General features: G+C 53.0%; 1 protein-coding gene across 3 annotated transcripts in view; it reads right to left on the reverse strand.

Moving 5' to 3' along the window:
• The window catches only part of LOC116955828 (uncharacterized), a 33384-nt gene extending 17525 nt beyond the window's left edge, over positions 1 to 15859 (reverse strand). For 2 of the 3 annotated variants that reach the window (XM_076053675.1, XM_076053673.1), the window contains exons 1-4: positions 5787 to 9047; positions 4371 to 4445; positions 3003 to 3089; positions 65 to 148 (exon numbers count right to left, since the gene is read on the reverse strand). In XM_076053675.1, the coding sequence (XP_075909790.1) occupies positions 65 to 148; positions 3003 to 3089; positions 4371 to 4445; positions 5787 to 6484 (944 nt within the window). In that variant the 5' untranslated portion in view covers positions 6485 to 9047. Of the gene's footprint in view, positions 1 to 64; positions 149 to 3002; positions 3090 to 4370; positions 4446 to 5786; positions 9048 to 9666; positions 9893 to 10696; positions 10888 to 14225 lie in introns of those variants that run through there. The other variant, XM_076053674.1, reaches the window with a different exon arrangement.
• Between the last annotated feature and the right edge of the window lie 1512 nt (positions 15860 to 17371).

Genomic DNA, 17371 nt, shown 5'->3' on the forward strand with positions numbered 1-17371 from the left:
TCACCTACCCACTCGCTCAGCCACTGACTCACCTACCTGGCCCGTCATACATGGCCGGTCGTACCTGTCGCTGAACGGGTTGCGGGAGTCGTGGTCGGAGTCGTCCGGGTTGTGTGGTGGACTCCACTCTCCGTCAGAGTCGGCGTGACTGCGGATTGACGTGAGCGGAGGTCGTCAGCCACCTCTCTCCCGTCCACGCACTCAGCTACTCACACAGCTACCCACTCAGCTACCCACACAGCTACACACTCAGCTACCCACTCACCTACCCACTCACCTACCCACTCAGCTACCCACACAGCTACCCACTCAGCTACCCACTCAGCTACCCGCACACCAACCCACTCAGCTACCCACACAGCTATACACTCAGCTACCCACTCACCTACCCACTCACCTACCCACTCACCTACCCACTCAGCTACCCACACAGCTATACACTCAGCTACCCACTCACCTACCCACTCAGTTACCCACTGAGCTACCCACTCAGCTACCCACTCAGCTACCCACACACCAACCCACTCAGCTACCCACACAGCTACCAACTCAGCTACACACTCAGCTACCTACTCATCTACCCACTGAGCTACCCACACACCAACCCACTCAGCTATCCACTCAGCTACCCACTCAACCACCACTCAGCTACCCACTCAGCTACACACTAGGCTACCCACTCAGCTACCCACTGAGCTACCCACACACCAACCCACTCAGCTACCAACTCAGCTACCCACTCAGCTACCCACTCACCTACCCACAAACCAACCCACTCACCGACCCAGTCGCCCAGCCACTCGCTCACTCACTCGCTCAGCCGCGCACTCACTCACCTACCCACTCACTCACTCATCTACCCACTCACTCACAGACCCAGTCGCCCAGCCACACACTCACTCACCTACCCACTCGCTTAGCCACTCACTCACGTATCCACTTGCTCAGCCATTCACTCAATCACCTTCCCCTCTCAGTCACTCACCTACCCACTCACTCACTCATCTACCCACTCACTCACATAGCGACTCACTCACCTACCCACTCACTCACTCATCTACCCACTCACTCACCTACCCACTCACCTACCCGTTCACTCACCTAACTACTCACTCACCTACCCACTCACTCATCTACCCACTCACTCACCTACCCATTCACTCACCTACCCACTCACGCATCTACCCACTCACTCACCTACCCACTCACTCACCTACCCACTCACCTACCGACTCACTCACCGAGCCACTCACTCACTTACCAACTCACTCACCTACCAACTCACTCACCTACCGACTCACTCACCTAGCCACTCACTCACCTACCCACTCACTCACTCATCTACCCACTCACTCACCTACCCACTCACTCACCTACCCATTCATTCACCTACCCACTCACTCATCTACCCACTCACTCACTTACCTACCCACTCACTCACCCACTCACCTACCCACGCACTCACCTACCCACTCACTCACCTACCCACTCACTCACCCACCCACTCACCTACCCACTCACTCACCTACCCACTCACTTACTCACCTACCCACTCACTCACTCACCTACCCACTCACTCACTCACCTACCCACTCACCTACCCACTCACTCACTCACCTACCCACCCACTCACTCACCTACCCACTCACCTACCCACTCACCCACTCACCTATCCACTCACTCACCTACCTACTCACCCACTCACTCACCTACCACACACTCACTCACCTACCCACTCACTCACCTACCTAGTCACCTACCTACTCACTCACTCACCTACCCACTCACTCACCTACCCACTCACCCACTCACTCACCTATCTACTCACCTACCCACTCACTCACTCACCTACCCACCCACTCACTCACCTACCCACTCACTCACCCACTCACCTACCCACGAACTCACCTACCCACTCACTCACCCACTCACCTACCCACTCACTCACCTACCCACCCACTCACCTACCCACTCACTCACTCACCTACCCACTCACTCACCTACCCACTCACTCACTCACCTACCCACTCACCTACCCACTCACTCACTCATCTACCCACCCACTCACTCACCTACCCACTCACCTACCCACTCACCCACTCACCTATCCACTCACTCACCTACCTACTCACCCACTCACTCACCTACCAGGCACTCACTCACCTACCCACTCACTCACCTACCTAGTCACCTACCTACTCACTCACTCACCTACCCACTCACTCACCTACCCACTCACTCACCTACCCACTCACCCACTCACTCACTCACCTACCCTCTCACTCACTCACCTATCTACTCACCTACCCACTCACCCACTCACCCATCCAATCACTCACCTACCTACTCACCCACTCACTCACCTACCACGCACTCACTCACCTACCCACTCACTCACCTACCTAGTCACCTACCTACCCACTCACTCACCTACCCACTCACTCACCTACCCACTCACTCACGTACCTAGTCACCTACCCACTCACTCAACTACCCACTCACCTACCCACTCACTCACTCACCTACCCACTCGCTCACTAACTCACCTACCTACTCACCTACCTACCCACCTACCCACTCACTCACCTATCCACTCACTCACCTACCTAGTCACCTACCTACCCACTCACTCACCTACCCAGTCACTCACCTACCTACTCACTCACCTACCCACCCACTCACTCACCTACCCACTCACCTACCCACTCACTCACCCACCCACCCACTCACTCACCTACCCACCCACTCACTCACCTACCCACTCACCTACCCACTCACTCACCCACCCACCCACTCACCTACCCACTCACCCACTCACCTACCCACTAACTGACCTAACCACTCACTCACCTACCCACTTGCTCACTAACTCACCTACCTACTCACTCACCTACCCACTCACTCACCTACCTACTCGCTGGTGGGGGTGGGGGAGAGTAGCTGGTACGTGTCCGTGTGTGTTTGTTTGTCGGGTGTGGGGTGGGTGTAGGGGAGCGTCGCACCCCGAGCTGAACGGATTGTGTGACCCGCAGGAGTCGACATCCAGTCGGGAGAATCCCGATTTGCGCACCGGTTCAGATTCGCCTTCTCTGCGGATCGTCAGCAACGCTCACGTCGGACGCCGCGCTCCATCGCTAACATCATCACTAACATCATCATCATCATCGCCATCGTCATCATCGTCGTCGTTGTCGTTACCACGAGCCCTACCATCATCGTTATCGCTAACATCATCATCATCATCACCACCGTCATGATCATCATCATCATCATGATCATCACTATCACCAACATCATCACAACCATCACCACCACCATCATCACCACCACCGTCATCACCACCACCACCGTCACTACCACCACCGTCATCACCACCATCACCACCACCATCACCACCATCACCACCACCGTCACCACCACCGTCATCACCACCACCACCATCACCACCGTCACTACCACCACCATCACCACCACCGTCATCACCACCACCACCGTCACTACCACCACCATCACCACCACCGTCATCACCACCATCACCACCACCAGGGGTGGGGGAGCGGAGGGAGGGAGTGGAGGGCAGGGAGGGAAGGGAGGGAGGGAGGGAAGGGAAGGGAGGCAGCAGAGGAAGGAATCTGATGAGCTATAAAGCTCTTTTTTTTCCACAGATGTCCAGTCGGGGGCCACACGGGATCAGAACGTTTGTTTGTGCGCAGCTTAGAAAAAAAGTAATCAAATCACTTTAAAAAAAAATACAAATTAAACTAAACTATGAATTTGATTTATCTTACCAGGTAAGGCCCCACTGAGCAATTAGCTTTATTTTTTCAGAAGCGACCCTTGCTATCGTAAGTGATGGCTCGCTCAACGAAGTGGCTGATCACGTGGGAATTATAGCAGCAGCCAAATAGCTCTGGACGCGTGGTGACGCTGATTCTAAACGTGGAGTAAAAAAAACCGGAGGAGCTGGAGAAAAATCCACGCGACCACGGGGAGAGAGAGAGAGAGACCGCAAACTCCAAATATACAGCAGCAGCAGCAGGCGTCAGGGTCAGGATGGAACCCACGACCTTCTTTAGACCAGGCGAGGTAGTTAACATCTCCTAGCCGCCGTGATGATGAGAGAGAGAGAGACACGCAAACTCCAAAATTACAGCAGACCTCAGGTTCGGGATCGAACCCACGACCTCCTGTATACCAGGCGAGGTAGTTAACATCTCCTAGCCACCGTGGTGAATGGCAGAAGTCAACTTTCGTGACCGCAGGATTTCATATTCTTTGGCTCTTCCGGTAAAGCCACGTAGACAGAAAATATAACGAAACAAGTATTGAGGTTTTCGATCGCAACACACTCGCGGAATGTGACCTCTGACCTGTCCAGGTCTTTCCACCAGCCTCGCGTGGGGGCGACCTCTGTGGAGGTCACAGCGCAGAGCTCCGCCTCCTCCCTGTCACGTGGGCAGAGTGACGTCACTCACTCAGTGGTGGTGGTGATGGAGTTGGTGGTAGTGGTGATGGTGGTGGTGGTGAAGGTGGTGGTGGTGGCAATGGTGGTGGTGGTGATGATGAAGGTGGTGGTGATAGTGGTAGTGATGAAGGTGGTGATGGTAATGGTGGTGGTGATGAGGGTGGTGGTGATTGTGATGATGAAGGTGGTGGTGATAGTGGTAGTGATGAAGGTGGTGGTAGTAATGGTGGTGGTGTTGATGAGGGTGGTGATGGTGGTGATGGTGATAGTGGTGGTGATGAAGGTGATGATGAAGGTGGTGATGATAATGGTGGTGGTGGTGGTGATGGTGGTGGTGATGAGGGTGGTGATGGTGGTGGTGATGAAGGTGATGATGAAGGTGGTGGTGATAGTGGTGGTGATGAAGGTTGTGGTGGTGGTGGTAATGGTGGTGATGAGGGTGGTGGTGATGTTGGTAATGATAGTGTTGATGAAGGTGGTGGTGGTGATGAAGGTGGTGGTTATGAAGGTGGTGGTCGTGGTGATGAAGGTGGTGGTGATAGTGGTGGTGATGAAGGTAGTGGTGGTGGTGATGGTGGTGATGATAGTGTTGATGAAGGTAGTGGTGGTGGTGGTGGTGGTAATGATGGTGGTGATGAAGGTGGTGGTTATGAAGGTGGTGGTGGTCGTGGTGATGAAGGTGGTGGTGGTGGTGGTGATGAAGGTGATGGTGGTGGTGATGAAGGTGGTGGTGGTAGTGATGAAGGTGGTGGTTGTGGTGATGAAGGTGGTGGTGGTGATGATGGTAATGTTGGTGGTGGTGACGGTAGTGATGGTAGTGATGGTGATAAAGATGGTGGTGGTGAAGGTGGTGGTGGTGATGAAGGTGGTGGTGGTGGTGGTGGTGACGGTGGTGGTGGTGGTGGTGACGGTGGTGGTGGCGGTGGTGACGGTGGTGGTGATGGTGGTGATGAAGGTGGTGGTGGTGACGGTTGTGGTGGTGGTGATAAAGGTGGTGATGGTGGTAGTGAAGGTGGTGGCAGTGGTGGTGGTGATGGTGGTGGTGGTGATGGTGGTGTTGAAGGTGGTGGTAGTGGTGGTGGTGATGGTGGTGGTGGTGATGAAGGTGGTGGTGGTGGTGGTGATGGTGGTGGTGAAGGTGGTGGTGGTGGTGTTGGTGATGGTGGTGGTGAAGGTGGTGGTGGTGATGGTGGTGGTGAAGGTGGTGGTGGTGATGAAGGTGGTGGTGGTGACGGTTGTAGTGGTGGTGGTGGTGATAAAGGTGGTGATGGTGGTGGTGGTGATGATGCAACAGGGTGATGTGCAGCCATCATGACGTCACCTGCTGACCCCTAGACGACCCCGCCGCTCACGTGACCTCCGCGCGCGCAGCCACAGCGCGAGCATCACCAGGGCGAGTACCCCCAGCCAGAAGGTCACCATAGCAACCAGCACCACGTGACTCCTCACGGCTACACACAGCACCAGCGACATCACCACGGCAACCAGCACCACGTGACTCCTCACCGCTACACACAGCACCAACGGCATCATCACGGCAACCAGCACCACGTGACTCCTCACGGCTACACTCAGCTCAAGCGACATCACCATGGCAACCAGCACCACGTGACTCCTCACGGCTACACACAGCACCAGCGACATCACCACGGCAACCAGCACCACGTGACTCCTCACCGCTACACACAGCACCAGCGACATCACCACGGCAACCAGCACCACGTGACTCCTCACCACTACACACAGCACCAGCGGCATCACCACGGCAACCAGCACCACGTGACTCCTCACCGCTACACACAGCAGCAGCGGCATCACCACGGCAACCAGCACCACGTGACTCCTCACGGCTACACACAGCACCAGCGGCATCACCACGGCAACCAGCACCACGTGACTCCTCACCGCTACACACAGCACCAGCGACATCACCACGGCAACCAGCACCACGTGACTCCTCACCGCTACACACAGCAGCAGCGGCATCACCACGGCAACCAGCACCACGTGACTCCTCATTACACATCCTCACCAACCCCACACCCCACACCCACCCCACCCACAACAAGACAAAGATCCCCCGTGTAGCCTTAACAGACTGTAGAGGCAAGTGCTGTGAGCGAGTAGCAGCACCTGTGAAGGCTACCGGCACTGTGGCACACGAGGGGGTGGGTGGCCAACACAGATTGCACCAGGTACTTATTTGAGGCTGAGTCGATCTAGGGGAGTCCCAGGACCGGTTCAGATAATCGTTACTGGTGTTGGCCGTGAGCAGGAATCGAACCCAGGTCCTCGGGTTCGTAGCGCAGCGCGCTAAGCACTACACTACCGCTCCCCACACACACACACTGACCACACACACTCACCACACACTCACCACACACTCACCACACACACTCACCACACACACTCACCACACACACTCACCCCACACTCACCACACACACTCACCACACACACTCACCACACACTCACCACACACACTCAACACACAAACTCAACACACACCACTCACGCTCACCACTCACGCTCACCACTCACACTCACCACACACTACACTCACCACACACTCACCACACACACTCACCACAACACTCACCACACACACTCACCACACACACTCACCACACACTCACCACACACACTCACCACAACACTCACCACACACACTCACCACACACTCACCACACACACTCAACACACACACACTCACCACACACACTCACCACACACTCACCACACACACTCAACACACACACTCACCACACACATTCACCACAACACTCACCCCACACACTCACCACACACACTCAACACAAACACTCAAGACACACTCACCACACACACTCACCACACACTCACCACACACACTCACCACAACACTCACCACACACACTCACCACACACTCACCACACACACCACAACACTCACCACACACACTCACCACACACTCACCACACACACTAAACACACACACAGACACACTCACCACACACACTCACCACACACTCACCACACACACTCACCACACACCACACACACTCAACACAAACACTCAACACGCACTCACCACACACACTCACCACACACACTCACCACACACACTAAACACACACACACACACTCACCACACACACTCACCACACACTCACCACACACACTCACCACACACCACACACACTCAACACAAACACTCAACACGCACTCACCACACACACTCACCACACACACTCACCACACACACACTCACCACACACACTCACCACACACACACTCACCACACACACACTCACCACACACACGCTCACCACACACTCAACACACACACACTCAACACACACACTCACCACACACACTCACCACACACTCACCACACACTCACCACACACACAACACTGACTACACACACTCACCACACACCACACACACTCAACACAAACACTCAACACACACTCACCACACACACTCACCACACACACTCACCACACACACACTCACCACACACACTCACCACACACACTCACCACACACACACACTCACCACACACACACTCACCACACACACGCTCACCACACACTCAACACACACACACTCAACACACACACACCACACACACACACACTCACCACACACACTCAACACAAACACTCAACACACACTCACCACACACACTCACCACACACACTCACCACACACACACTCACCACACACACTCACCACACACACACACTCACCACACACACACTCACCACACACACGCTCACCACACACTCACCACACACACTCACCACAACACTCACCACACACACTCACCACACACACTCACCACAACACTCACCACACACACTCACCACACACACTCACCACACACTCACCACACTCACCACACACACTCACCACACACTCACCACACACACTCAACACACACACGCACACTCACCACACACACTCACCACACACACTCAACACACACACTCACCACACACATTCACCACAACACTCACCCCACACACTCACCACACACACTCAACACACACACACTCACCACACACACTCACCACACACTCACCACACACACTCACCACACACTCACCACACACACCACAACACTCACCACACACACTCACCACACACTCACCACACACACTCAACACAAACACTCAAGACGCACTCACCACACACTCACCACACACACTCACCACAACACTGACCACACACACTCACCACACACTCACCACACACACCACAACACTCACCACACACACTCACCACACACACACTCACCACACACACTCACCACACACACTCACCACACACACACTCACCACACACACACTCACCACACACACGCTCATCACACACTCAACACACACACACTCAACACACACACACACACCACACACTCACCACACACACTCACCACACACTCACCACACACACAACACTGACCACACACACTCACCACACACACTCAACACAAACACTCAACACACACTCACCACACACACTCACCACACACACACTCACCACACACACTCACCACACACACTCACCACACACACACTCACCACACACACACTCACCACACACACGCTCACCACACACTCAACACACACACACTCAACACACACCACACACACACACTCACCACACACACTCAACACAAACACTCAACACACACTCACCACACACACTCACCACACACACTCACCACACACACTCACCACACACACACTCACCACACACACTCACCACACACACACTCACCACACACACACTCACCACACACACGCTCACCACCCACTCAACACACACACACTCAACACACACACACACACACCACACACACACTCACCACACACTCACAACTCACGCTCACCACACACACACTTACCACACACTCACCACACACACTCACCACACACTCACTCAACACACACACTCACCACACACTCACCACACACACTCAACACACACACTCACCACACACACAACACACACACTCACCACACACACACACTCACCACACACACTCACCACACACACTCACCACACACACTCAACACACACACTCACCACACACACACACACTCACCACACACACTCACCACACACACAACACACACACTCACCACACACACACACTCACCACACACACTCACCACACACACAACACACACACTCACCACACACACTCACCCCTCACGACGAGCCACGTGACCCTCCTCTCGCTGCTGCACGGCAGCGCCCTCACGCGGCAGCTGTAGCGCCCCGCGTGGTGCCGCGAGGCCCCCGACACGAGCAGCGCCGCGTCCCCAGCGGCCTCCCCCAGGGCCCCGGGCCTCGCGAAGGCCGCGTGGCCCGCCAGGGGACTAGGCAAGACCGAGGCTCCGTGGTGGACGCGGCCGTTGGCGTAGACAGTCACCTGGTGAAGCAGGCCCAAGACAGCAGCAGCAGCAGCAGCCGTTGCTACCTCTGTCTGTTTTTTTTTCTTTTCTCCACTGGCACAACCGAGCCGAGCTAGCACGGGGCCGGCACGGTACGGGTGTTTATTTTTTTACTGGCATACCTGAGCCGAGCCAGCACGGGGCCGGCACGGTACGGGTGTCTTTTTTTTCCACTGGCATACCTGAGCCGAGCCAGCACGGGGCCGGCACGGTACGGGTGTCTTTTTTTTCCACTGGCATACCTGAGCCGAGCCAGCACGGGGCCGGCACGGTACGGGTGTCTTTTTTTTCCACTGGCATACCTGAGCCGAGCCAGCACGGGGCCGGCACGGTACGGGTGTCTTTTTTTTGTTTCACTGGCATACCTGAGCCGAGCCAGCACGGGGCCAGCACGGTACGGGTGTTTTTTTTGTTTCACTGGCATACCTGAGCCGAGCCAGCACGGGACCGGCACGGTACGGGTGTTTTTTTTTTTAACTGGCATACCTGAGCCGAGCCAGCACGGGGCCGGCACGGTACGGGTGTTTTAGTTTTTTCCACTGGCACACCCGAGCCGAGCCAGCCGCAGGGCCAGCACGGTACGGGTGTTATTTTTCTTTTTCCCACTGGAACCGCACACACGCGATTTACGGGAGGCTTGAGCTGGTTTAGAGAGAGAGAGATAGCGATGGAGATCTATAAATGAGAGGGGGATGGTTCAAAGTGGGGGTTGGGGGGGGCACACCGCGGTCACGTGGTTTACCGCAGGGATGTTGGGGGTACGTGCTTGAGGGTGTACTCACGAGCACGTGATCGGCGTGGAGGTCCACGTGGTGCGGGCTGTAGGTCCACTCGACGTCGACCCGCCCCCCCCGCTCAGTGGTGAAGTTGTAGAGGCAGGCCAGGGTGACGTCGTCGCCTTCCAGGGCCTCCACCGAGGGGGGCGGGCCCACCACCACCAGGGCCCCCCTCTCGCACGAATCGCCCCCCAGGGCTGAGTGAGCAATGCAGCAGGAGCCGCCGTGATTAATCCACTGCTGGCTGAAGGCCGAATCCCTCTGTGTCAGTACTCGGGTCTCTGTGTGGGTCTATGAGTCTCTGTGTGAGTCTATGGGTCTCTGTGTGAGTCTATGAGTCTCTGTGTGAGTCTATGGGTCTCTATGTAAGTCTATGTGTCTCTGTGTGAGTCTATGTGTCTCTGTGTGAGTCTATGGGTCTCTGTGTGAGTCTATGAGTCTCTGTGTGAGTCTATGGGTCTCTGTGTGAGTCTATGAGTCTCTGTGTGAGTCTATGGGTCTCTATGTAAGTCTATGTGTCTCTGTGTGAGTCTATGGGTCTCTTTGTAAGTCTATGGGTCTCTGTGTAAGTCTATGGGTCTCTGTGTAAGTGTTTGAGTCTCTGTGTGAGTCTATGGGTCTCTGTGTAAGTGTTTGAGTCTCTGTGTGAGTCTATGGGTCTCTGTGTAAGTCTATGAGTCTCTGTGTGAGTCTATGGGTCTCTGTGTGAGTCTATGAGCCTCTCTGTGAGTCTATGGGTCTCTGTGTGAGTCTATGGGTCTCTGCGTAAGTCTATGAGTCTCTGTGTGAGTCTATGGGTCTCTATGTAAGTCTATGAGTCTCTGTGTGAGTCTATGAGTCTCTGTATAAGTCTATGAGTGTCTGTGTGAGTCTGTGGGTCTCTGTGTGAGTCTCTGGGTCTCTGTGTAAGTCTATGAGTCTCTGTGTGAGTCTATGGGTCTCTGTGTGAGTCTACGAGTCTCTCTGTGAGTCTATGGGTCTCTGTGTGAGTCTATGAGTCTCTGTGTAAGTATATGAGTCTCTGTGTGAGTCTATGGGTCTCTACGTAAGTCTATGAGTCTCTGTGTGAGTCTATGAGTCTCTGTATAAGTCTATGAGTGTCTGTGTGAGTCTGTGGGTCTCTGTGTGAGTCTCTGGGTCTCTGTGTAAGTCTATGAGTCTCTGTGTGAGTCTATGGGTCTCTGTGTGAGTCTATGGGTCTCTGTGTAAGTCTATGAGTCTCTGTGTGAGTCTATGTGTCTCTGTGTGAGTCTATGGGTCTCTATGTGAGTCTATGGGTCTCTAATTGACATGAGTCTCTGTGTGAGTCTATGGGTATCTATGTGAGTCTATGGGTCTCTGTGTGAGTCTGTGGCGCTCTGTGTGAGTCTATGGGTCTCTGTGTAAGTCTATGAGTCTCTGTGTGAGTCTATGTGTCTCTGTGTGAGTCTATGGGTCTCTATGTGAGTCTATGGGTCTCTAATTGACATGAGTCTCTGTGTGAGTCTATGGGTATCTATGTGAGTCTATGGGTCTCTGTGTGAGTCTGTGCCGCTCTGTGTGAGTCTGTGGGTCTCTGTGTGAGTCTATGGTGTATCTATGTGAGTCTATGGGTTTCTGTTTGAGTCTATGGGTCTCTGTGTGAGTCTATGAGTATGTGAGTCTATGAGTATCTATGTGAGTCTATGGGTCTCTGTGTGAGTCTGTGGCTCTCTGTGTGAGTCTATGGGTCTCTGTGTGAGTCTATGGATATCTATGTGAGTCTATGGGTTTCTGTGTGAGTCTATGGGTCTCTGTGTGGTGAGTCTATGGGTCTCTGTGTGAGTCTGTGGTTCTCTGTGTGAGTCTGTGGGTCTCTGTGTGAGTCTATGAGTCTCTGTGTGAGTCTGTGGGTCTCTGTATGAGTCTCTGGGTCTCTGTGTGAGTCTGTGTCTCTGTGTGAGTCTATGGGTCTCTGTGTGTGTCTATGGGTCTCTGTGTGTGTCTATGGGTCTCTGTATGAGTCTCTGGGTCTCTGTGTGAGTCTGTGTCTCTGTGTGAGTCTATGGGTCTCTGTGTGTGTCTATGGGTCTCTGTGTGTGTCTATGGGTCTCTGTGTGAGTCTATGAGTCTCTACGTGAGTCTGTGGGTCTCTGTGTGAGTCTATGGGTCTCTGTGTGAGTCTGTGGGTCTCTGTGTGAGTCTGTGTCTCTGTGTGAGTCTACGGGTCTCTGTGTGAGTTAATGGGTCTCTGTGTGAGTCTACGGGTCTCTGTGTGAGTTAATGGGTCTCTGTGTGAGTCTGTGGGTCTCTGTGTGAGTCTGTGTCTCTGTGTGAGTCTATGGGTCTCTGTGTGTGTCTATGGGTCTCTGTGTGTGTCTATGGGTCTCTGTATGAGTCTCTGGGTCTCTGTGTGAGTCTGTGTCTCTGTGTGAGTCTATGGGTCTCTGTGTGTGTCTATGGGTCTCTGTGTGTGTCTATGGGTCTCTGTGTGAGTCTATGAGTCTCTACGTGAGTCTGTGGGTCTCTGTGTGAGTCTATGGGTCTCTGTGTGAGTCTGTGAGTCTCTGTGTGAGTCTGTGTCTCTGTGTGAGTCTACGGGTCTCTGTGTGAGTTAATGGGTCTCTGTGTGAGTCTACGGGTCTCTGTGTGAGTTAATGGGTCTCTGTGTGAGTCTGTGGGTCTCTGTGTGAGTCTGTGTCTCTGTGTGAGTCTATGGGTCTCTGTGTGTGTCTATGGGTCTCTGTGTGTGCCTATGGGTCTCTGTGTGAGTCTATGAGTCTCTACGTGAGTCTGTGGGTCTCTGTGTGAGTCTGTGGGTCTCTGTGTGAGTCTGTGTCTCTGTGTGAGTCTATGGGTCTCTACGTGAGTCTGTGGGTCTCTATGTGAGTCTATGGGTCTCTGTGTGAGTCTATGGGTCTCTGTGTGAGTCTGTGGCTCTCTGTGTGAGTCTATGGTTCTCTGTGTGAGTCTGTGGGTCTCTATGTGAGTCTGTGGGTCTCTATGTGAGTCTATGGGTCTCTGTGTGTGTCTAATGATCTCTGTGTGAGTCTATGGGTCTCTGTGTGAGTCTATGGGTCACTGTGTGAGTCTATGGTTCTCTGTGTGAGTCTAATGATCTCTGTGCGAGTCTATGGGTCTCTGTGTGAGTCTATGGGTCTCTGTGTGAGTCTATGGTTCTCTGTGTGAGTCTAATGATCTCTGTGTGAGTCTATGAGTCTCTGTGTGAGTCTATGGGTCTCTGTGTGAGTCTATGGGTCTCTGTGTGTGTCTATGTGTCTCTGTGTGAGTCTATGAGTATCTATGTGAGTCTATGAGTCTCTGTGCGAGTCTATGGTTCTCTGTGTGAGTCTATGGGTCACTGTGTGAGTCTATGGTTCTCTGTGTGAGTCTAATGATCTCTGTGTGAGTCTATGGGTCTCTGTGTGAGTCTATGGGTCTCTGTGTGAGTCTATGGGTCTCTGTGTGTGTCTATGTGTCTCTGTGTGAGTCTATGAGTATCTATGTGAGTCTATGAGTCTCTGTGCGAGTCTATGGTTCTCTGTGTGAGTCCGGCGTAGAGGCGTCCATCACTCACCCCACGGCAGCAGCGTGAACTGCAGCAACAGCAGCAGCATGGACAGCAGCAGCTTTTGCCGGAGGTGGCCGGACCAGGCCAGCCGCACCGAGCACTCGGACCCCATGGTCAGCCACACCGTGACCAGCAGAAAACAGACAAAGATCCCCCGTATAGCCTTCGACTGAATGTTGGGGCAAGTGCTGTTAGCGAGTAGCAGCAGCACCTATGAAGGCCGGGACGGTGCACGAGGGGGTGGGTGACCAGCACCACGCCCGGCCGCCTTTGTCTCCCGCAGTGGCGATGTTTACTACACACCGCACTCGGTACTTATTTGAGGCTGAGTCGACCTAGGAGAGGCCCAGGACCGGTTCAGATAATCGTCACCGGCGCTGGTCGTGAGCGGGAATCGAACTCGGGTCGTCGGGTTCGTAGCGCAGCGTAGCGCTAACCGCTACTACACTACCGCTCCCCACACACACAGACACACACACAGACACACCGACACCCCCACACACACAGATAGACACCCCCACACATGCAGATAGACACACACAGAGACACCCACACACACACAGAGACACCAACATACACACAGAGACACCCACACGCACAGAGACACCCACACACACAGAGACACCCACACACACAAAGACACCCACACACACAGAGACACCCACACACACAGAGACACCCACACACACAGACACCCCCACACACACAGAGACACCCACACACACAGAGACACCCACACACACAGAGTCACCCACACACACACAGAGTCACCCACACACACAGAGACACACACACACACAGAGACACCCACGCACACACAGAGACACCCACACACACACAGAGACACCCACACACACACACAGACACCCACACACACACAGAGACACCCACACACACACAGAGTCACCCACACACAGAGTCACCCACACACACAGAGACACCCACACACACACACAGAGTCACACACACACACAGAGTCACCCACACAGAGACACCCACACACACACAGAGTCACACACACACACAGAGTCACCCACACACACAGAAACACCCACACACACAGAGACACCCACACACACAGAGACACCCACACACACACAGAGACACCCACACACACAGAGACACACGCAGACACACACACAGACACCCACACATACACAGAGACACCCACACACACACACAGAGTCACACACACACACAGAGTCACCCACACAGAGACACCCACACACACACAGAGACACCCACACACAGAGACACCCACCCACACACAGAGTCACCCACACACACAGAGACACCCACCCACACACACAGAGACACCCACACACACACAGAGACACCCACACACACACAGAGACACCCACACACATACACAGAGACACCCACACACACACACACAGAGACACCCACACACACAGAGACACCCACACACACACACAGAGACACCCACACACACACACAGAGACACCCACACACACAGAGACACCCACACACACACACAGACACCCACACACACACACACAGAGACACCCACACACACAGAGACACACGCAGACACAGGTATCTTGATCAACTCCTCGCCATACGAGACAGGAGGTGAGTGGAGACTCGGGAAGTTGAGGCACATGGAGAGAAGGATGGTGATGAGGAAGTCGGGTTAATGATTATTCGGGACCACGGTTCAATGACTTACATAGCCGCTCACCTCTGTACCCACACACCCTACCTACTACCTAGGGGACGTCCATAAATGACGTCACGCGATTTTGGACGATTTTTGACCCCCCCCCTCCCTCGTCACACGGCGTCACAAAAAGTCAGACCCCCCCCCTCAAATATGACGTCACAAAGCTCTGCCCCCCCCCCCCCCACAAATAAATAAAACACGCTTCAAATCGCTTTAAACTATTGTCACATTGTAATTGCGTGTTTAATGTGGCGCTGCACTCTGATGTCGTAGGAGAAAACATTTATTTAAAAAGTCTATTTAATTAAGTAGAAACGTGTTCATATTCGTGGTTCTTTCGGTAAAGTCACGTTGAAGGGAAACAATGAAATAATAATAAAAATATAAAACAATAACATTCTCACGACGTTTCGACTGCAACACAAGCAATCATCATCAGGTGTGAAAACCACAGCAAGAAAAATTGAAAAAAGTGGCGGGTTTTTTTTCTTGCTGTGATTTTCACACCTGATGATGATTGCTTGTGTTGCAGTCGAAACGTCGTGAGAATTTAATTGTTTTATATTTTTATTATTGTATTGTTTCCCTTCTACGTGGTGGTGACTTTACCGAAAGAACCAAGAATATGAATCCCTGCAGTCACGAAAGCTTTAAATCAAACTTTAGAAACGTGTTGTGTCTGTATTTAAAGTTGCGCATTTTGATGTGACGTCACATTTCTCAAACCCTCGTCACACATCGTCACAAATGTCTGACCCCCACCCCTAGGTGCGTGACGTCATTTATCGACGCCCCTCCCCCCTACCTTTTGCTCTCCTATTCATAATCTTGGCTCTTTCGGTAACGTCACGTTGAAGGGAAACAATAAAATAATAAAATACATATATAAAACAATAAAAATTCTCACGACGTTCTTGCTTCCGTTGCCACGGTTACCGTTCCTGCGTGAAATTCAACTCCATGGAGTTGCCATGGCAACTTTAGTTGGCAGTATCAAAGTGCATGGCAAATACAGTAAGACGAGGCTTTTATTTTTTTAAACTACTACTACTACTCGCTGGTTCTTTCGGTAAAGTCACGTGTCGTGACAAACCAATTAAAGTTAAAGAATAAATCACGACGTTTCGATTGCGACACAAGCTATCGTCATCAGGTGGGAAAACCACAGCAAGGATTTTTGTTGTTGTTGTTGTTGCTGAAGTGACGATCGCTTGTGTTGTGCCCGAAACGTCGTGATTTCTTTCATTTCATTTCTACCCACGTGACTTTAGCGAACGAACCAAAGATCGTGGATTGCTGCAGTCACGAATGCTTCAAATCAAGATTACTACTACCCTATTCTGGTACACTACGATACACAATACACTACTACACTACTATACACCACACTAACACTACTATGCACAATACACTACACTATACACTACACTATACACGAGTGCTGTACTAGTATACTACACTATACAAT

This window comes from Petromyzon marinus, chromosome 62 (genome assembly GCF_048934315.1).
Source record: "Petromyzon marinus isolate PM22_M1 ecotype Great Lakes invasive population chromosome 62, UKy_Petmar_22M1.pri1.0, whole genome shotgun sequence".
Lineage (NCBI taxonomy): Eukaryota > Metazoa > Chordata > Hyperoartia > Petromyzontiformes > Petromyzontidae > Petromyzon > Petromyzon marinus.